Source organism: Cetorhinus maximus, chromosome 17 (genome assembly GCF_964194155.1).
Source record: "Cetorhinus maximus chromosome 17, sCetMax3.hap1.1, whole genome shotgun sequence".
In the NCBI taxonomy this organism is placed as follows: Eukaryota; Metazoa; Chordata; class Chondrichthyes; order Lamniformes; family Cetorhinidae; genus Cetorhinus; species Cetorhinus maximus.
The window spans coordinates 20,028,693-20,050,310 of NC_135895.1; the positions used below are offsets into that span (position 1 = coordinate 20,028,693).

Sequence of the window (21,618 nt, forward strand, 5' to 3'; positions counted from 1 at the left end):
ATAAAAGTCTACTGCATATCACTGTATCATTTATCAACCTGCATTTGTGCCAGCCAACTATTACCCTATGCTGTATCAATACCAGCCATTATCACCCTGTATCCGTTCCAACCATTCATTACCTTGTATCATTGCCAACTATTTAACATATTGCATTACTGCCAGTCATTATTCATGCTGTATCACTGCCAGCCAACTATTACTCTGTAATTTTGACTGCTCTTTAATGGCATGTATTGCTTTTTATCACTGCCATCCATCTGTAAGCCTATGCCACTGCCAGTGGCCTATTAGTCAAAGTATTGCTAGTCATCTATTACCCCGTACCACAATTGGCCAATTATTGCTCTGAATCACTTTTGAACAACAATAGGGCAACAGAATTGTAACTGGTCTTAAAATTGTTTAAGAGCCACAGGTTTGCATTTGCAGAACCGATAAAATGTTGACATTGGGTGGAACTGCTGCACATTTAAAAGTGACTGGCAAAAGAACCAGAAGCAACAGGAGGAGAAGCTTCCTTGTGCAGTGAGTGGTTAGGGTCTGGAATTCAGTGCCTGCGAGTGCAGTGGGGGCAGGTTCAATCGCAGATTTCAAAAGGCAATGGGATGGTTATCCAAAGAGAAAAGATTTGCAGAGCTATGGGGAAAAGGTGGGAGGGTGGGACTGGCCAAGTTGCTATTGCAGAGAGCCAGCACAACAGGCCAGGCTGAATGGTCTCCTTCTGTGCTACAACCATTTAATGATTTTATGGTGACAGCGCATTGGTTGGAGTTTTTTTAATCGTTGGGTCTTTTTGCCCTATCAACAAACGTGGTCACCAGATAAGATACCGAATCAGTTACTTGCTTGTCACAAAGATGGTCAAAAGTGATGTGTGAGTGGTGGACCTACAAACACCAAAGAGAACCTACCCTGTCATTTTCAAACAACTCGAGTACAAAAGTGGCGGCACTGCCATTGATACCAATGAAGAGATTGATGCAGGACAGAGCCACGTAGGCCGTGCTAGGAACACTGAACACAAAAGATGCTGGGTACATCAGGGGGGTCACGGCCCAGCTAGTGAAAGGAGAGAAAGATGAGTTATAATGCTGGCGTCAACATCAGAAAAATGAATGTGGTGTAGAAAAGGCAGCAAAAAACAAAAGAAGCAGAATTCTGAGAATATGTCTTACCCGTAGAGCAGCAACAAAGCTATGAAAGCCGGCAGGTTTTTTGGAGAAGTGTAAGCTTTCTTATTGAAGCCGATGAAGATTAAGACCACCATTACTGTGGTTACCGAATAGTTACACTGAGAAATAAAAAAACATTCACACTTCATTCTCAGGACAGTGTTACAAATGCTGGCAGATAACACATCTAATGAAAGCGATGATGCAATCACTCTAGCTCGTAGTTGGCTCACTTTGAGATTCATTGCTCTGACCATCTACCGAGATATACTGAGGAGGGCTCAACCTATCCAGGAAGACCCCAGGAGAATATGACGCAACACACATCCACTTTACAATCCCTTTCATTACCCTTTCTTCTATATCAACCTGTACTGTAAGTTGGAAATGCAACCGCATAACATGACTGCGACCCACCAATATGAGGCCTGAGATAAACAGCAATTTCAAACAGTGAAGAAGATTCATACGGAATCGAAATGTTTAACTCTGTTTCTCTCTCCACAGGTACCGCCAGGCATGCTGAGTTTTTCCAGCATTTCCTGTTTTCATTTCAAACAGTGGATCTCTGCAGTGAAACTGGTGGAGAATGCTGAAACTCCAATCATTTCATCAATTAACAGCTTGCATGAAAAAGGCACCTTCACACAGCTATCGGCATTTTATTCCTAAATTAGCATATAGTGTGGAATTGAAAAGATATTCCCAGTCCATTTATTTCACTGACTCAATCTAAGGAGAGGCACTGAACAAATTCCATAAATATTAGACAAATAGGACTTTGACAAATATGTGTTCATCTCTTCCTTGGGATTAGTTCAGGTCTAGGTTTTATATCTGCATCACTGAATCCTTTAAACAGTTCTAAAAATTATAACCTTTTATTTAAATCTTTGGGCGTCACAGATTTTGAATTTCATTGTGCTGGTGAATTGTTTCACGGTAAAACTGTAATGCCAAACATCTCAAGATGTTCGATAACAGGGTACAGGACATTGTTAACAGTTTTTATTATTCTGTTCTGTTTAACTACAGTTTCAGTTGTATGACAGATTGCGAACATACCATGTCCCAGAGAAAGTTGGACACCCAGTAAGTGGTTGGGCTCATTCCACTGACAAATTGCAGGTGCTTAGCGTTCGAAACCCTCTCTTGAATCAGGTAGAGCACAAAGCTGGCTGGGACAAATGACATGGCGAAGACCACACTGATTGAAATCACTGCATCCACTGAGGTAGTAAGACTGAAAGGTAAGGAGCATCAGTAAATCTGACCAAAGTACAAGAGGCGCTCACATACTTAAATTCGATTGTCACAGCGTGCTGATGATGCTTTCAGAGATTGCTTTCCAAATATTGGAAATGCTAATTGATTGCAAGCAATAAAACTCATCATGGTGGTAAACCACTGGTTATTAGATGTGCCCCGAGCTCTCGTGAACTTACACAGTAACCTCCGATAGCTGCTCCTTTGTCAGGTTGAGTGGGTGGCTTATAACGGTTATGCCGTAGTCCTCTGCATGTTGCTGGTCAGGTAAGTTTGCTCGGAGAATCGCGTTGTTGGCAACGTTCATGAATCCAACTATGGCATGCCAGCCCTTGTTGTTGAACCACACCTGGAACAGAGTGGTATATTGAAACACTAATACAGGAAGCCAGGCCCTTCAACACTAAATCTTACAGAGCTCGGGTGGCTAACAAAGAGTGCCAAAACAAGCAGAGTTTTAGGTGCAAGTTTACATTGGGGTTCAACAGCTACCCAACCAACTTCGCACTCTGATTCGTTAAAGTACCTTTAAAAAGCGTGGCATCATAAATTGGTGTGCCACAGTGAGAGTTATACACCACAGGTTCGTGCCCCGACTAGCTCACATTGAGTTCCCAATCTCGGGTCATTGAGAACAGTGCCAAGTAAAGACTGGGTGCATCCAGACACTGGAAATACATGAGTTCCAAAAGACCAAAGTGGCACATCTCCTAGCAACAGGTTACAGAGAGACACTGGCAAAAGACTATTTTTAAAATCACGTGTGATATTGTCTAAGAACTGTTTTACATACACCAGGGAGGCAGTGCCTGACAGTCTAATTACTGGAACTATTTTTGTAAAATTCCACTTGGAGTAAATGTTGCCCATGTTACAAAACAATCAGTCAGAGTTGTTATGGTATAGAAGGAGGCCATTCAGCCCCATTGAGTTCATACCAGCTCAGCCATTTCTAATCAATGTAATGTACCAATAAACCCACCATTGACTTCAGTCATTGTTTTCTTCTTAAAAAAGAACTTCAAGTCCATGATTTTTTTGTGGGCATCAAGGTGAAAAGCATTAATGTTGGGAGATGGGGCACTTTTTCTTACTTTGTCACTTAGTGTTAGTGTCAAGCAAGGACCTTTTTTTCAATGAACCATAATAATGGGAGGCACTACACCCATGGTGGGGGTCTGATTTAAATTCCAGTCAGTGCTGATCATAGATCAATTCATCATAATCAGTCAAAAGTTATTAGGTAGCTCAGGAATGGGTTATAATTCATAACCTTTGAACTTTCATAAGGTACCTGTGCAACTGTTGGTTAACATGTGAAAAAAATGACCACACTTAAAAATGAAAATACAAAACTGTATATGAAAATAATATCTAAGAAATATAAATATTTCTGAAATAATAATGTTAGACATTTCATCTTTGCACTAACATGTGTTACAGCTTCAGGAATCAGTTAATTCTTTATAATAATTTATGTTTAATGGAGAATGTCAGTTGTTCAGAAACCCACCTTGATATTCTCTTCAGTCTCAAAATGCTTCAGGAAAGCATCTAAGCTTCTGAACGCCATCTGTGTATTGTTGCCCTATTGCAAAAATAACTAAATTAAACTACACAGGCAATGACTGAGAATAATGCAACATGAATGCGATAAAAGTAATATAATGGAAGGAGCAGTATATTTTCCCATCACTAGGGGGAGCAATGAACACATGGTCTGTGATTGAGGCACCTTGCCTGCACAATTCGCTCAGGTGTACTTGCTTATTTAGCACTGAATTGTCAGTGTTTTACCTGTTCGTTTGGGTATTGTCAACGCTGACAAATCTTTATATTGCTTTTAAATAAGAGTTAAATTCCCCCTGAGAGCAGAGGTCAGAACAGATCTACCCTGGAGAGTCAGACAACCCAGGAGAGAACAGATGCCACACCTTTGGATGGGGATTCACCGCGCTGGCATCCCAGGAAGCAGAACACGAGAGAGCAGAGAAGGCGAGAGAGGCGGCTCTGCCCCAGTGATTCAGAGGGTTGAGCTTGTGCACGATCCAAGAGTCAAATTGTTAAGCCTATGCGATTACTGGCAAAATGCTGAACTAGGTGCTAATGCTATTAGTGTTAATTACTACTATTACCGTTGATGTACTGGCTATTCAAAGCTGTCAACTTGTCAGCTATACAAAGAGTTCAACCGTAAACGAGCCTTGCTGACTTTATCAGTTATACGTACTGTGCCATTTTATTTTGTGATGTCCGGCTGATGTTACTCGCATCTGCTTCAACTGCCTTTGTAACCTTAAGTTTACTCATTCCTTCAGTTACATCGACCTAAGTACTTTGCAGACTTTTTGGGGCAGGATTTTCATGAGTGGGGAGCAAATAGGGCATCAGGTTTCACAGGGGCACCCTTCCTTAATTGGCATGGAGGTGGGTTTTGTGTCTAATTGATGGCCACGGGGGTGAGAATGGAGGTGAGATTGTGCAAGTGTAGGCCAGATTTAAGCAGCCCATGGCAACCATTGCTGTAGCTGCCATTTCATTGAATTACTTGTCTCGGGGGGCAGGGACTGCCTTCCTTGCTCTCAGGTGACCCCTCCCAATCCTGCTTGGCAGCCTTTCCCCCTCTTGTTATTCCCCCCCGATGATGTCAGGAGAGTGACGACCCCCTGCAGTACCTGAACACTTACTGCCCACTCACCCCACCACCTGGACTGAGCACTTGGCACCTATTTGCCAATGGCCAAGTGCCCCCCCCCTCCGTGGTGTTCACCCTCTCATGGGATCCACTGCATTACACAGGGAGGCCAGGACTGGTTTCCCTGCGGTGTGTCTGCCCCCATCCAGGTGGTCTTGACTCAGACAGCGGGTGGAATGGGTACAGCCCACGCGCTCCAATCAAAATCAGGGCATGAACATGCCGCTCAGCAAGCTCACAATAAGCTCTTTAACAATGTTAATTGGCCTTCTTAATGAATTGGGCAGGACCTCAGGGCTGCCCTCCCCCCCCCTTGCCCTGGGGCAGGACTTTGCCCTTGGCGGGTGGGCTCAGTGGAGGTGGGTGGGGGTGGTCGGGAAGCCGACCTCTGCCCGCGATCGGCTCCACACCGCGATTTCACACTGGCGGGCCAATGAAGGTCCACCCTGCGTGGATGGTGAGCGGCAGCGCTGAGCGCTGGCGGGGGGGAGGGGGAGGAGGGAGAGCTGGACCTGGTGCTCAGTTTGCGCGCAAGAGCGTTTCAATCTCCCTGAGGCACAGACTCTGTCACCTGAGCTGTGACATGTTTTTAATTCCAAAATAAAGTTTTGATTTAATGTTTATTCTCTTTAAGGAAACCTCATCCCGCTCGTGGATGAGGTTTCCTAAAAAATGTAAAGGCCGCTTGGCCTTTTTGCCGGCCCGCCAACCGTCAGGCTGGACGGGCAGCGTAAATTTGAATTTATTAAATTGTTAATGGCCTTAATATCAGCAGGTGCCCAGCCGACTCTGGCGTGTGCCCGCCGAATGAAATACTGCAAGACTGCGCCATGACGTCAGGATGAACGCCCGACATCATCGCGTGTCATTTTACGCTCGGGCGTTTTGGGCGTGCACCTCCACGCCGAGCGAAATATTCTGCCCCTGGTGAAACTCGCTGCCACTGGGAACAACATCGCAAAGCTGGCATGCAGGCTGGCACTGGTGTTTTGGCCCCCTGTCCACCTACGTTCCTGAGCCTCGGCGGGAGTGGGGAGCCAAAAATTCAGTCCTTAGTATTTAGCATTAAACTGTTGCTCATTGAGTACTATAGGTACCAATAAATAAATATCAGTTCATGATTTTGACTTCTAATAGCTTTGATGTTGTGGGCAAGAATGGTTAACTTATTCACTCAGTAACGTACCCTCTCTCCCGGCCTGTGGATGGGACAGATTGCTTCCTGTATCAGTTTATATAATTTGGACCACTTAATGCACACCAGGTCATCGATTGATGCATCTGATAATGCTGAGACACGGACATTAGATTGTCCGGCAGTTGCTCAGTTAGGCATTCAGGGGCTTGTTGAGTTCCTTTACAATTAAAGGTTCCTTTATTTATTCCCCAGTCAGAGCCTTCTTCATGCTTATGTGTGAAGAAGGGTTGTTGGAGTGTGAGTGCTTTACCACAGAGAATGGTTGAGGCTGACACAACTGCTTCAAGTAAAAGGGAAGTTGCATAAACACTTGAAGCAGAGGAAGACGTAGGGCTATGGGAAGGAAGCAGGGCAGGTTGCTCCAGCAACTGAGCTGGCAAACATGATGGGCTGAATGGTGTCATTCTGTGCTGCTAACCCTTGTTCAGTCACAAGTTTCCTCATTTAGGTAAAGCAGTAAAGTAGGACACAATTAAACAATCAGGTCAGTTTGAAAGGAAACCTAGTTTGCAAATGATAGGAAACTAATGCATCTGTGACCTACCCCAGTGACATTGAACATCCGGCCCAACTGAGTGAAAAAGATATCGATCTGTTTAATGTCGAGGTGTAAAACCGGAAGCTTTCCCCCGATTGAGATCCCACCGTACCTAGAAACAGCAGAACACCGAGCTGACAATTTGTACCTTTCATTCTCTAAAATACAAGCAATTACATTAAATATTTTCAAATCGTTTCTCTCCCTGAGTCAAGTAGTAAACTCTTTAGTTGTTGGAGGCCGATCATAGAGCAGGACATTGCTGCAGGTGTTCCTACGGGCAGTGTTCTTGGCCAATTAAGTTGCCGCCTCTGCATTTGCCCTCCAACGGAGGATGGCGGGTGGCTGCCTGAGGCGGTAGGCCCAATCGGAGGCCCCTAAATTCTGGATGGAGAGCAGCCCCAGCAGGAGGGGTGGATACTGCTGAAGCAGGTAGGAGACACCGGGGGCACCTCAAAATGGAGGCTCTCTCTGCAGCATTCTGAAAATTTAACAGGATGGATTGTGGTGGCAGCTATGGCCATCGCATCCCTGTGGGAGAGTGTTGGGGGTATTCAGGAGGCATTGATAGGCCCCGGGCCTGGCACTGGGAGGCCACCTCCAGTTAGCTGCTAGGTTCTGGACTTAGCGGGGTTCAATGTCAGGAAGATCCCCAATTGGCTCCTTAATTGGCCTAAATGGCTAATTGTCACTGCCAGGCAGGTAACTGCGGCCACACTGACCCTGCTTCAGGCCAGGTCGCTCGGAGGCGGGAATGCGTCAGGTAGCCAACCCGACGTGCTATTTTCTACGTTTGTTCCCAGTCCTGCCTCTGTGGAGCCGGGAAGGTTCCTGTGTCTGCAGACTGTACTCCCTACAGGAGGCACTGCAGCAACTTGCCAAGACTTCCTCGGACACACTTCCCAAAGCTGCACTACCCCGAAGGACAAGGACAGCATGGGAACGCCCTCCAACTACAAGTTCTCCTCGAAGTCAAACACTGTGCAGACATAGAAACAGATTGTTGTTTATCTTTTCTGAGCTTAAATCTTGGAACTCCCTCTCTAACAACACTGTCGAAGTACCTTAACCACATAGACCACAGTGGTTCAAGAAAACAGTTTACCACCACCTTCTCAAGAGTAGTCCTGAATGGGCTGCAAATTCTGGCTTTGCCAATGATGCCCACATCCTCAGAACGAATAAAAAAGATGCTCTTTATACCCGCTCTGCGTCTTATCTCTCCACCGTAACAACTCATGGCACAGGGGTCAATTTTCCCATAACTGGGTACTAGTGAATTTATAACAAAACCAGAAATTGCTGGCAGAACTCTGCAACTCGATCACATCTGTGGGGAAAGCTGAGAATTTGATGGTTTGGGTGGAGCTGCTTTGTCAATCCCTCTGTTCTCTCTGCAAGTGCTGCCTCTACTGCTGAGCATCTCCAGGATTTTCTGATTTTATTTCAGGTTTCCAGGTTCTGCGGTTTTTTATTTTTGCTTTCTTTGCTTACTATTGAATATATTATGGGTGCAATTTGGAAACTATGCATGGAAACTATGCTGTGCAATAAAAATGAATAGATGAATGGCTCCATTAAAATAGCACAGAAATTTGATCAGAACATTTTAAGTGCTCAGATGATATCGCACAGAATAATTTCCAGGCTATAATCATGAAACATCAATGCATTGCGAGTTCTGTTAAACAAACTCAGAAACAATGTTGTGTGTGTAACACATTCACAAGGAAGTCCACTTCTAACCCTTTACGTTATGAACAAACCAGCCGGCTGGAATTTACAATGTGTGAAGAAAACAAATCAATACCTTTGTTCATTAACCCAGTATTTGCTCTTCATGCTGAAATTATTAAAAAAAAAGAGAAAGGTTAATCCTCACAAATTGTTAGGAATCATTTTCAAAACCAATTTTCAGATTGATAATTGTATTGCAGTTAATAATGACCCAGGTTTTACAGTTGTAATAGCTGCGAAACCGCCAGCGTTGGCAGCTATGAAACTGGCAGCAACGTCTTGCTGCCTGCACATGTGGGTATGTAGACGGAAATCCAGAACTTGCTCCCCTACAGGATACATAGCTAAGTTCCAGCAGGTAGCAATGCTAAGAAATCAGTTGAACTAATGTGAACTTTCCCTTTTATTTTGTAGTATTGTTGTAAAAAATAACCCTGTAAAGTTACCTCTTGCTGAATGAGGTGTAGCTGGGGTTTAACAGTGTACTAAGTCATGACTACTTCTGAACAACCTCTCCAGCTTGGATAAAACTACTTTTATATTGGTGTAAAGCCTAATTTCTAGATTGTGATAAAAATTCATATGTTTTTAATAAAATAAAATTTCCTTTTTAAAAAATAGTGCTCTTTCAGCTCCTACCTTATTCCCAAACTTTTTTTCACCATGTTTAAAATTTATGAATGAATGAATGATAATCAATGCATTTTCCTTCTTGGCTGTTGTTTCTGAGATCTCTTCAACGTGATTGGCTGTTTAGCCTGCTTGATGACATTACTATAACAGGATGTCTGAAGATCTCCTTCCCTTGGTGCTGGAATCAAACTAACATCGGGAAGGGGGAAATCCACGTCACAGGGATCGCTAGATCTTTGTGGGCGGCTTTGTGAGGTCAGTGGCAAACACCATCACTTCATCGCAGGTCCCAAAATCTGGACCATTATGTTACTTAAAGTTTTTTTGTGTCTATTTGTGAATTTTGGTGCTGAATGTGGAGACGTGTATACCATGGGCCCTACCTGCTTTTTATTAGTTTGGGGTATGTTTTGACCAGGAAGTCCGATATGTTCCTTTGGGTAAGGTTCTGCAGGATGTCTGTTGTTTGCTGGATTCTCTGTATTGGAGAAAGCAACTCATTTTGTCAGAAGAGTAAGAATTGGCTTTATAGTTTAAAAAATTTAACAGGTTTCTATTAAACAAATGAAAACAAAGAATGCTGGAAATACTCAGCAGGTCAGGTAGCATCTGTGGTGAGAAACAGAGTTAATGTGTGGAATTGTCCCAGATTTGCACTAAGTGCGGTAGCGGGCTGGTGCGTTTAACCTGTTGGCCACAATGGCGGCATTTCACGCCGTATTGTCCCAAACCCACTGCATTAATTATGCATTCCCGGGAAACACCCTCATTTGCCCGCCAAGCCATCACCTCGCCACTTCATCATGCCGGGAGCCATATTTAAAAATCCAGGCGCGCGGACACGTCTCAGTGCTTCCAGCCCACAACTACTGCTGGGAAGATGTCCAACAAAAGGCAAAAAGACTGCAGCCCCAGGCTTAATGACGCATCACTGGAAGGCCTTTTGGACACCTTGGAGGCCCACCGTGATGTCCTCTACCCCCGCTCTGGCCGCAGGATGGGCAGCAGCATGACCAACCAGGCTTGGGAGGCAGTGGCAGCAGTGGTCATATGAACATATAAGTTAGGAGCAGGAGTGGGCCACTCGTATCCTCAAGCCTGCTCCACCATTCACTAAGACCATGGCAGATCTGAATGTAATCTCAACCCCACATTCCTGCCTCTCCCCGATAGCCTTTCACCTCCTTGTTAATCAAGAATCTATCTAGCTTTGCCTTAAAAACATTCAAATACTCTGCTTCCACTACCTTTTGAGGAAGAGAGCCCCAGAGACTCACTACCATCTGAGAGAAAAACATTCTCCTCATCTCTGTCTTAAATGAGCAACCCCTTATTTTTAAACAGTGACCCCCTCTAGTTCTAGATTCTCCCACAAGAGGAAACATCCTCTCCACATCCACCCTGTCAAAACTCCTCAGGATCTTAAAGATTTCAATTAAGTTGCCTCTTACTCCCCTAAATTCCAGTGGATACAAACCCAACCTGTCCAGCCTTTCCTCATAAGACAACCCGCCCATTCCTGGTATTAATCTAGTAAACCTTCTCTGAACTGCTTCTAATGCAGTTACATCTTTATTTAAATAAGGAGATCAGTGCTGTACACAATACTCCAGATGTGGTCTCACCAATGCCCTGTACAACTAAAGAATAACCTCCCTACTTTTGTAATCAATTCCCCTCACAATAAATTATAACATTCTATTAGCTTTCCTAATTAATTGAATACTAAACTTTTGTGATTCATGCACTAGGACACCCAAATCCCTCTGAATCTCAGAGCTCTGCAATCTCTCACCATTTAGATAAAAAGCTTCTTTTTATTCTTCCTACCAAAATGAACAATTTCACATTTTCCCACATTATACTCCATTTGCCAGATCTTTGCCCACTCACTTAACCTATCTGTGTTAATTTGTAACCTCCTTACATCCTCTTCACAATTTACCTTCCTACATATCTTTGTGTTGTCAGCAAATTTAGCAACCATTCCTTCGGTCCCTTCATCCAAGTCATTTATATAAATTGTAAAATGTTGAGGCTCCAGCACTGATCCCTGTGGCACACCACTCATCACATCCTGCCAACCAGAAAAAGATCCATTTATGCCAACTCTCTGCCCCCTGTCAGCTAGCTAATCTTCTATCCATGTCAATATGTTACCCCCTACAACATGAGCTTTTATTTTCTGCAATAACATTTGATGTAGCACTTTATCAAATGCCTTCTGGAAATCTGAGTATAGTACATCCACCGGTTTCCCTTTATCCACAGCACGTGTTATTCTTTCAAAGAACGCCAATAAATTGGTTAAACATAATTTCACTTTTACAAAACCATGTTGACTCTGCCTGATTGCCTCGAATCTTTCTAAATGCCCAGCTAGAACATCTTTAGTAATAGCTACTAACATTTTCTCTATGACAGATGTTAGGCTAACTGGCCTATAGTTTCCTGCTTTCTGTCTCCCTCCCTTTTTGAATAAAGGAGTTATATTTGCTATTTTCCAACCTTATTGAACCTTCCCCGGATCTAGGGAATTTTGGAAAATTAAAACCAGTGCATCAACTATCTCACTCGCCACGTCTTCCAAGACTTTAGGGTGAAGTCCATCTGGACCTGGGGATTTGTCAGCCCCCAGGCCCAACAATTTGCTCAGTACCACTTCCCTGGTGATTGTAATTTTCCCGAGTTCCTCCCTCCCTTCCATTTCCTAATTTATAGCTATTTCCGCAATGTTACTTGGGTCCTCTATAGTGAAGACCGAAGCAAAATGTCTGTTTAATTCATCTGTCATCTCCCCACTTTCCATTACCAATTCCCCAGATGCACTTTCTATAGGACCAATGCTCAATTTGTTAACTCTTTCCTTATTTAAATATCTATATAAACTCTTACTTTATATTACTAGCTAGCTTTCTCTCATTCTCTAATTTTTCCCTCCTTATTAATATTTTTATTAATTCTTTGCTGTTCTTTATATTCTTTCCAATCTTCTGACCTGCCACCTGTCTTTGTGTAATTATATGCTTTTTCTTTAAGTTTGACATGGTCTTTAACTTTTTAAGTTAGCCACGGATGGTGGGCCCTCCCCTTGGAATTTTTCTTTCTCATTGGAATGTATATATTCTGAAATATCTCTTTAAATGTCTGCCACTGAACTTCTATTAACCTATCCCTTAACCTCATTTGCCATTTCACTTTCACGAATTCTGCTTTCGTGCCCTCATAATTGCCCTTATTTAAGTTTAAAGTACTAGTCTTGGATGCACTTGTTTCTTCCTCAAAATGAATATAAAATTCAATCATATTATGATCGCTGCTACCCAAGGATGCCTTCACTAGGAGGTTATCAATTAATCCTATCTTGTTGCTCAATAACAGGTCTAGTATAGCCTGCTCTCTGGTTGGCTTAGGAACCTCCCAAGAAACTATCCCAAAAACATTCTCAGCTGCGCGACCTTTGCCCATCTGATTTTTCCAATCTATATGTAGATTAAAATTCCCCATGATTATTGCTGTACCTTTCTGGTAAGCTCCCATTATCTCTTCTTTTACACTCTGTCCTACTGTGTAGTTACAATTAGGAAGCCTGTACACCACTCCCACAAGTGACTTCTTGCCTTTATCATTCCTCATCTCAACCCAAACCGCTTCTACATCCTGGTTTCCTGAACTTAGGTCATCCCTCTCTAATGTGTTAATACCATCATTAATTAACAGAACCACCTGTCCACCTTTTCCTAACTTCCTGTCCTTCCTAAATGTTACATATGCTTCAATATTCAGGTCCCAATCTATGACATCCTGTAGCCATGTCTCTGTAATGGCTATCAGATCATACTTATTTATTTCGATTTTCGCTATCAGTTCATCTGTTTTGTTTTCAAATGCTACGTGCATTTAGATACAGAGCCTTTAGTTTTGTCCTTTTATTATTTTTGTAGCATCTAGCCTTAGCTGCTGATTTACTCTGAGAATTGTATTCTCTGTCCCTTCTTGTCACAGTCTGTATATCATTTCCCATATTAATACCTTTCTCTCTTGCCTTGTCTCTACTCTTTGGTTTACCACATCTCCCCTTGCCCCCACTATTCAGTTTAAAACCCTCTCTACTTCCCTAGTTATGCGGCTTGCGAGGACACCAGCCCCAGCATAGTTCAGGTGTAGACCATCCCAATGGTACAGATCCCACTTTCCCCAATACTGGTGCCAGTGCCCCACAAACTGGAACTCACTTCTCCCACACCAGTCTTTGAGCCATGCATTCATTTCTCTAATCTAATTTGTCCTATGCCCATTTGCACATGGCTCAGGTAATAATTCAGAAATTATTATCTTTAAGGTTCTGTTTCTTAATTTGGTGCCAAGCTTGTCATACTGACTATGCAGAGCCTCCTTCCTCATTCTACCTATGTCATTGGCACCTACATGGACCATAACCACTGGACCCTCTCCCTGCCACTGCAAGTTCCTCTCCAGCCCTGAGCAGATGTCCCGAACCCTGGCAACAGGCAGGCAACACAGCCTTATGGACTCTTGCTCTTTGCTACAGAGCTTAGTGTCAATCCCTCTCATTATACTGTCCCCTACTACTACTACATTCTTTTTTGCTACTTGGATGGCTTCCTGTAGCAGTTTGCTCATCCAGCCTGCAGCCCCCACTCTCATCCAAACAAGCTGAGAGAACCTCAAACCTGTTGGACAATTGCAGAGGCTCACACTCCTCCACTCCTGCCCTCTGGGTCCCCTTACCTGCCTCACTCGCAGTCACGCCCTCCTGTCCCTGGCCACTGATCAAATCAGAAGACTCTATCCTAAGTGGTGTGACTGCTTCCTGGTATAAAACATCCAGGTAACTTTCCCCCTTCCTGATGTGTCACAGAGTCTGTCGCTCAGCCTCCAACTCAATGACTCGGAGCCGAAGTTCCTCAAGCCACAAACACTTACTGCAGACGTGTTTGCCCTGGGTCACAACATTATCCAGGAGCTCCCACATGCTGCAGCCTTGACACATCACATGCCCTGTCGCCCTTAATGTGTTTTAAATAATTACTTAATTCTGTTAATCACTTATTTAATGTTGTTTCCTTATATATTTTATTAACTTTACCCCCAATTTATGTACTATTTTAAACTTTAGGGATAGAATAGAACTTAACCACCTACCAGATACTCACCAAACACCAGCTCATTTCCCTGTAGTAGAGCAAGAACCAATTTCTATGAGGTGAGAAAGATACAAAGAGGAAACGAACGACTCCTTCTCCCAACTCTTCTCTCACCAAACTCCAAGTCTTCACTCAGTTAGTCAGCTGTACTCCATTTACCAATAGAGCACCTACACCCTTCAAAAGAGGACAGCTACCCAGTGCCGCAAGAGGATGAATGATCTCCTCTGTTCCGACAGGGTAAGTCACTCTTCTCATCACTCTCAACTCACACACTCTCAAACCCATCACACATCCACAGGGCCCTCACTCACTGCCAGTGCAAGAGACATCACCATTCACTTTCTCACACACACCAGCATTGTCCTCATCCCATCTATAGGATCACTCAGCACCCACACATGCCAGGCATGCTTATCATTTAGCCTGGCAGGCGTCCTGATTACACTTTCTCCATCTCTATTCACGCAGGACAAGCTGGCACAGAACAACAGGGAGAGGTCGCAGACCAGTGGAGGAATGCCTGAAATCAAGGCCCTCATGGACTTTGAAAACAGAGCCATCCAGCTGGCCGGCGAGGATCTGGACTGGTCCTGAGCATTCGACGGTGAGGTCAGCAGTGCTCTACCAAGTGAGGATCCAGCAGTGCAACATCCATCAGACAACCATGCTGTGAGTGATGTGCCCTGTTTCACAGGCCACTGCCATGCACTAATTATCTCCCCTTGTTTTCGCAGGCACATCTGGGAAACAGCCGACAGAATCCATGACCCAGGGCCTCCACTCAAGCCCCGAGGAAACCTCTGAAGAGGAATCCGGAGGCACCCTCCTTGAAGTCCCGTCACAGCGCTCACCCACTCCCTCCACCAGCGCAGAGACACACATCTCGGTGGGACCTAGCTTTAGAGTAGCCTCAGGACCACAATCTAGTGAGCACATCACATTGTCTGATCCACAGCAGGCGGTGGCAGAGACATCCAAGGTGTCCGGCATTCGGAGGACTGCTGGAGGTCAGATCTCAGCAAGTCCAATCGCTGTTGCACCCTGGCCCCAAGTGAAATGCAGGGTTGTGTGCCCTAGTGAAGATGGCATCTGTGACCTCATGGATGGATTTGTGGGTGGCGGATTGTGATATCCCACAGAGGTCTCCTGTGGAGCCCTGAAAGGAGCCACTGGCGTAGAAACTGAGCACCGTGGTCACTTTCATGGCCACTGGCAGTGGATGCCCTCCATGTCCCTGTGGCGCCAAATCCTGCAGCAGGTGGCAGATGTGACTGACCAGTTAGTTCCCTGGACATGTGCAGTCTTTGGCAGCACTCGTTTTCGGTCATCTGCAGGATTGGAAGGCAGCGATTATAGATTCTGGGTCTAGCTAGGCGCCGACCAACGAGGGTTCACTGTGGCTCTTTGGCAGTGTGTGCTGGAGCCCCAGCAACCCCTTCTCCCAGAGGATGCTGCTCTTCCCTCTGCGCAGACAGGAGCCTCAGTCGTGCTCTCCTCCATCCTCTTTGCTCTATGTAGGCTATGTATTTGTGCGCTACCTTCAACTACAGGGCAGCCCTTGTCCCTCCCTCCCCTTCAAGTCACCTTAACCGCAGGGCAGCCCTTGACCACCACCCCCACCACCACACGCCTCAACCTTGAAGACCAACAGGTGACCCAGGCGAGCGCTCCACAACGTTACTGTGTACTCAACTCTGGGTTCCTCTCAAAGTGCAGACCGCCAGGTGCTGCTTTATATGCTGTTGTGGAACACATTGGCATGAGTGGGCAGACGATCCAGCGGGGCAGGGGGGGGGTGGTGGGGGGGGGATGTGGAGGGTGGGGGGTGATTCTGGCAGGCTGGCCTTATAATAACATGCAGAAGTGTTACAATGAGGTGATCGACGACTGGTGCCATCAGCGGGCAGAGCAGACAATCGCAAACTGGTTTCTCAATGTCATGAAACCGATTTTTAGCCTTCTCGCCATTTTGTTTGCTCAGGCCCACCGAGCACGCCCAACGCCAGTGGGCACGGAAAATCCTGGCCAAAGCTTCAGGTCAAGATGATCTGTCCCCAGAACGGATGAAAGGTCTGATGTAAGGTCATCTCAACCTGAGACGTTAACTCTGATTCTTGCCACCGGTGGCCCTGACTTGCTGAATATTTCCCATATTTTTGTGTTTATTTCAGATTTCCAGCATCTGCAGTATTTTTGCTTTTGTATTCTACAAAACAAATTGAACTTGTCGCTATTGTCTTTTTCCATTTTCTTTGGTAGCAGAGTTAACATTGAACAGTGTTTCACTCAGATATTCTGACACTGCTTTCAACACTGCCATTCATACACACCCAGACACACACCCAGACACACACCCAGACACACACCCAGACACACACCCAGACACACACCCAGACACATACACACTTAGACACACACACACCCAGATACAAACACAAACACACACCCAGACACACACACACAGAAACAGACCATACACACAGAAACAGACAGGCACACACACAGACACACGCACAGGCACACACACACACAGAAACAGGCACACACAAACCCAGAAACACACACACACAAACAAACATTGGCACATAATGACACACACCCAGATACAAACACAAACACACACCCAGACACACACACACAGAAACAGACCATACACACAGAAACAGACAGGCACACACACAGACACAAGCACAGTCACACACACACACAGAAACAGGCACACACAAACCCAGAAACACACACACACACAAACAAACATTGGCACATAATGACACACACCCAGATACAAACACAAACACACACACACAGAAACAGACACATACACACAGAAACAGACAGGCACACAGACACAAGCACAGTCACACACACACAGAGAAACAGGCACACACAAACCCAGAAACACACACACACAAACAAACATTGGCACATAATGACACACACACAGATACAAACATAGACACATAATGACACACACACAGATACATAGACACATAATGACACACACACACACACACACACACACACGCAAACACACACATCCAGAAACACAGACACACACACACAGATACACACACACACAGACACAGGCACTCACATGCATATACACATGCATTTATTCATTTGGGATTAGAAAAGAATGTGATTACTACCTGTACTGGAGGAAGACCACCAGCTCCTTCAGGGCAGTCAGGGAGCATTATCATCCGACCTCTTGTGCTGCACTGACAGGATGGTGAGGTGTTGCTGCCAGAATATAATGGGGATCGCAGTAGGTTGACAATCGCAGGGTCCCGCTTTGGGATTTCCCAATTAGAGGTCTTATTACTGCAGGGGTAACCCCTGTATTAAAATAAATACAAGAGTGTAGTTATAGGGCATACAGAACCTTGAAACAGGATTTCTTATATTAAGATACATATTGCTTGTTTTTAAGTATAGTATTGATCTTGAAACATGGGCTGGAATTTTCTGGGTCCTTTGGTGATGGGCTAGGAGGCAGTAAAGTGGCAGATTGGTCAGCGGGTGGCCAATTGAACCACTGAAATGATTAACTAAGGGTCACTGAAATGATTAACTAAGGGTCACTTCCACCTCTGTGGGTATTTACTCACATTGGGATGGCCCGTAGCCGAGTGGGAAAATCACTGATGGCCTCCCAAGGAGGTGGGGGGATGCACCTTCTTCCATGGGCACTCGATGGCCATTGCCCACAGAGGGCAACCCTGGCAGCAATGGCCATCCCTAAGGGAGCATCACTGCTAGTGCTCCTCAACACCACACCCCCAATTGCCAGGGCCTGACTGCCAGCTCCTGGCTTCCCTGAACTCCCTCCAAGGGTGCCTGGCTCACTGATGTGCCCTTTCCCTACAGCTGCAGGCACAGCCCCAGCACTGGGCTAGGGTTAGTGGTGGTGTTGCTGAGCTGCTGGCCCTCTGACTAGATGGGCAGCTCTTGAAGGCAGACTGCCATCCTTAATTGGACAATGGTGACCTCCCAATAGGCCATCATGAGTCCTTTCTAAGGATTTATTCTTTTATGGGACGTGGGCATCATTGACAAGGCCAGAATTTTTTACCCATCCTTAATTAGCTTGCTAGAGCAGGGTCTGGAGTCACATGTAGGCCAGGTAGAGACAGCAGATTTCCTTCCCTAAAGGACATTAGCGAACCAGATGGGTTTTTACCAACAATGGTTTCATAGTCACCATTACTGAGACTAGCTCTTCAACTCCAGATTTATTAATTGAATTTAAGTTCTACCAGCTACAGTAGGATTTGAACCCTTGTCCTCAGAGCATTAGCCTGGGCCTCTGGATTACTAGCCCAGTGACATTACCACTATGCCACTGCCTCCCTCTGCTTCCTGCTTTCAACCCAGCGAGACTTCTGCCATCTCAAGAAAATTCAGCCCATGATTTCAGAAAAGCAAGTGACAAAGTGAATAAAAACTGAATTAACTCTCTTACACAATGGGATTCTCCCTCATACACCGCGTCCCAAATCCGGGTTTATTCACCAACACCTCTGTCAGCTGACTCATCTTCTTATTCCATGGACGTTCATTGCTATCAAAATGAAGAGAATGGTAATGTTATTTAACAAGTGCACACGATGCAGATGAAAACAAAGGTTTTTTTTTTCACGACCATTTCTCCAAAGCTTAATGGTTGAAGACGATGTAGACTTATTTAACACAAATGTAAGGATAAACCAAGGTGTCCACATGTCGTCACTGTACCCGGTGCTTACTCCTTAGTTGTTGGATTGTCCGGTTTGAATTTTGTGGGTCTGAAGCTTTATTAAGGGCTGTTTCTCGTGCTGTTGAATAAATTCCAAAGCTGTTCACCATGGTACACTGATGCAAACAACCTGAGACATGTACATCCATGGGAATGTGATTTAAATTTTATACATTGTCACCATGTGCACCTAAACAACCTACAAAAACAAAGCAATGGACACTACTGCAATATAACTACAATGTGGCTCAGTTCCAGGTTACACTTTGAAGGTTGTATGTGCATTCAATAAAAATAACTAAAATACAAATAGGAATCAAAAGGTACATATAGTACATGTTAATTGCCGAGAGTGTCAGTGTTGTGAAAATTTTACTTGTATTTTATAAAGTATATTTCAAATTTAAATCACTTGGAATTACACAAATTATGATCATCAGTTCTGCATGATTTTAAAAAACGGTTTTAGGAATTTTAAATCAGAGTGAGCTGAGGGATGGGTGTTGCAATTTATAAGGTGCCTTTCATGCCCTCAGCTTGGTCCAAAGTGCTTCACAATGAATTACTTCTTCAAGCTTAATCGGTGTTGTTACACTGTAGCCATTGTGCACAAGCACCAAGGAGATGAATGGCCACTTAATTTGTTTCAATGACAACGGGTGAAGGATGAATAGTGGTCAGGACTCTCCACGCATTGCCCTGCACTGCTTTGAAAACAATGCCATAGGATCTTTCATGCCCACTCTAAAAGGACAGGTGGGGCCTTGGTTTATCACCTCATCCAAAAGACAGGACGTCTGACAATGCAGCATTCCCTCAAGTACTGCACTGAAGTGTCAACCAAGCCACAAGTTTTTGACTCAGGCAAGGGAACTAACATTGAACCAAGATGTCACAGATGCGATCTGCAGTCAGTATTGGTTATTGTCTATAAATTAAATCGCGCATAATCTTATAAACAAACATGAAATGGTCATAAACTGTTTGAACAACCCTACCTGAAGAAGGTGTACTGCTTCCCATACATCCAGGGGTGAATTGTTAAACTCTTATACTCCCCAAAAGGAGGGATTATGAGTGAGAAGATCAGAGCCAACAGCACAAAGTTTGCAGGAAGGAGAAACTGTTAAAAAGGAAGAAGTTTAACTCAGCATTCAATCAGTTACAAATCCAGGAATTCCGCAAAATCAGTTTATGGGCAGAACTTTTCTTTTGGAGTGCGGGCACATGCCCAACGTGCTCAAGCGTAAGATAGAACGCGGTGACATCGGGTGAGTGTCCCGACGTCATCGTGCACTCGCGCGATATTTCAGTCGGCGGGCGCGCATTAAACTTGGAATCGCACCCTCCGACAATTAACAGGGCTACTGAGCCCATTAACAGCGCAGTTAACTGGGATTTTACACTGCCCGTCTAACGTTACAGTTAACGGTGCAGTTAACTGGGATTTTACACTGCCCGTCTAACGTTACAGTTAACGGTGCAGTTAACTGGGATTTTACACTGCCCGTCTAACGTTACAGTTGGCGGGCGGGCGAATCGGCCAGGCGGCCTTTGCATTTTTCAGGTAACCTCCTCCAAGGGCAGGATGAGGTTTCCGTCATTAAATTAAAAAAAAAGCTGTGCACAGAATTTTTACAATGCCTATTCTCAGGTCACTGCTTGTGCTGCGTGGACATTTTTTACTGGATTTAAAAATCTTTATTTGATAATTTTGCAGGCTTCAGCTCCTTGAGGCAACTCTCTGCCTCAGGGAGCTTTCTGTGAGCGCTCCCCTACGCCCGCACTGACTTCAGCGCCCGCCCTCCTCCCGCCCCCAACCCAGCGCGCGCTTCACACTGGCAGGCTGTTAATTGGCCAGCGGGAAATTGTGGTCAGGGGCCAATCACAGGCAGCAGGCCATTCCCCGAACTCAAAATAATTCAGAACAGTAAATGTGGCTGTCCTCACTTCTGAGAATCACAGCGGGACATTAGGAAATGTCTCTGGATTTTAAGAAACTCACTTCAATGGGCAGAATTTTCCCCTTGGTGTGCTGGGGCGGGCGTAAAATGATACGCGGTGATGTCAGGCGAACGCCCTGATGTCACCGTGCACCACCGCGATATTTTGTTGGGCGGGCGTGCGATGATATCTGCTGCGCGCCCGCTATTAATTAAGGAGCCACTTAAGGCCCTTGACTCACCAATCGACGCCGATTTTTCAGCGCCCGTGCAATCTTCGGGTCAGCGCAACGGGCGCAACGGGCAGGCGGGTAGGACACATTTGTATGAACCTTATTCATGGGCGGGATAAGAGGGCTCAGTGGGGTTGCGAGTGTGCACAGTCAAGTATTGATTTTTCAAAGTTACTGATACTTGCCTGTGTGATCTGCAATACTTCAAAATGCATAACAGCTGCTTTGTCTGGACTCTTAACCCTCAGGTCAGCACTCTGCAGTGAGGAATCCTTTTTGGGCCTGCAGGTT

The 21,618-nt window shown here is 44.9% G+C and overlaps 1 protein-coding gene across 1 annotated transcript in view; it reads right to left on the bottom strand.

Moving 5' to 3' along the window:
* Positions 1 to 21,618, bottom strand: part of abca4b (ATP-binding cassette, sub-family A (ABC1), member 4b) — a 134,600-nt gene that overhangs the window by 21,630 nt on the left and 91,352 nt on the right. The window contains exons 30-40 of the mRNA XM_078560822.1: positions 20,150 to 20,274; positions 18,879 to 18,977; positions 17,563 to 17,752; positions 9,626 to 9,720; positions 8,683 to 8,715; positions 6,879 to 6,984; positions 3,955 to 4,029; positions 2,621 to 2,790; positions 2,241 to 2,418; positions 1,179 to 1,294; positions 915 to 1,062 (exon numbers count right to left, since the gene is read on the bottom strand). Coding sequence (XP_078416948.1) covers positions 915 to 1,062; positions 1,179 to 1,294; positions 2,241 to 2,418; positions 2,621 to 2,790; positions 3,955 to 4,029; positions 6,879 to 6,984; positions 8,683 to 8,715; positions 9,626 to 9,720; positions 17,563 to 17,752; positions 18,879 to 18,977; positions 20,150 to 20,274 — 1,335 coding nt within the window. The remainder of the gene's footprint in view (positions 1 to 914; positions 1,063 to 1,178; positions 1,295 to 2,240; positions 2,419 to 2,620; positions 2,791 to 3,954; positions 4,030 to 6,878; positions 6,985 to 8,682; positions 8,716 to 9,625; positions 9,721 to 17,562; positions 17,753 to 18,878; positions 18,978 to 20,149; positions 20,275 to 21,618) is intronic.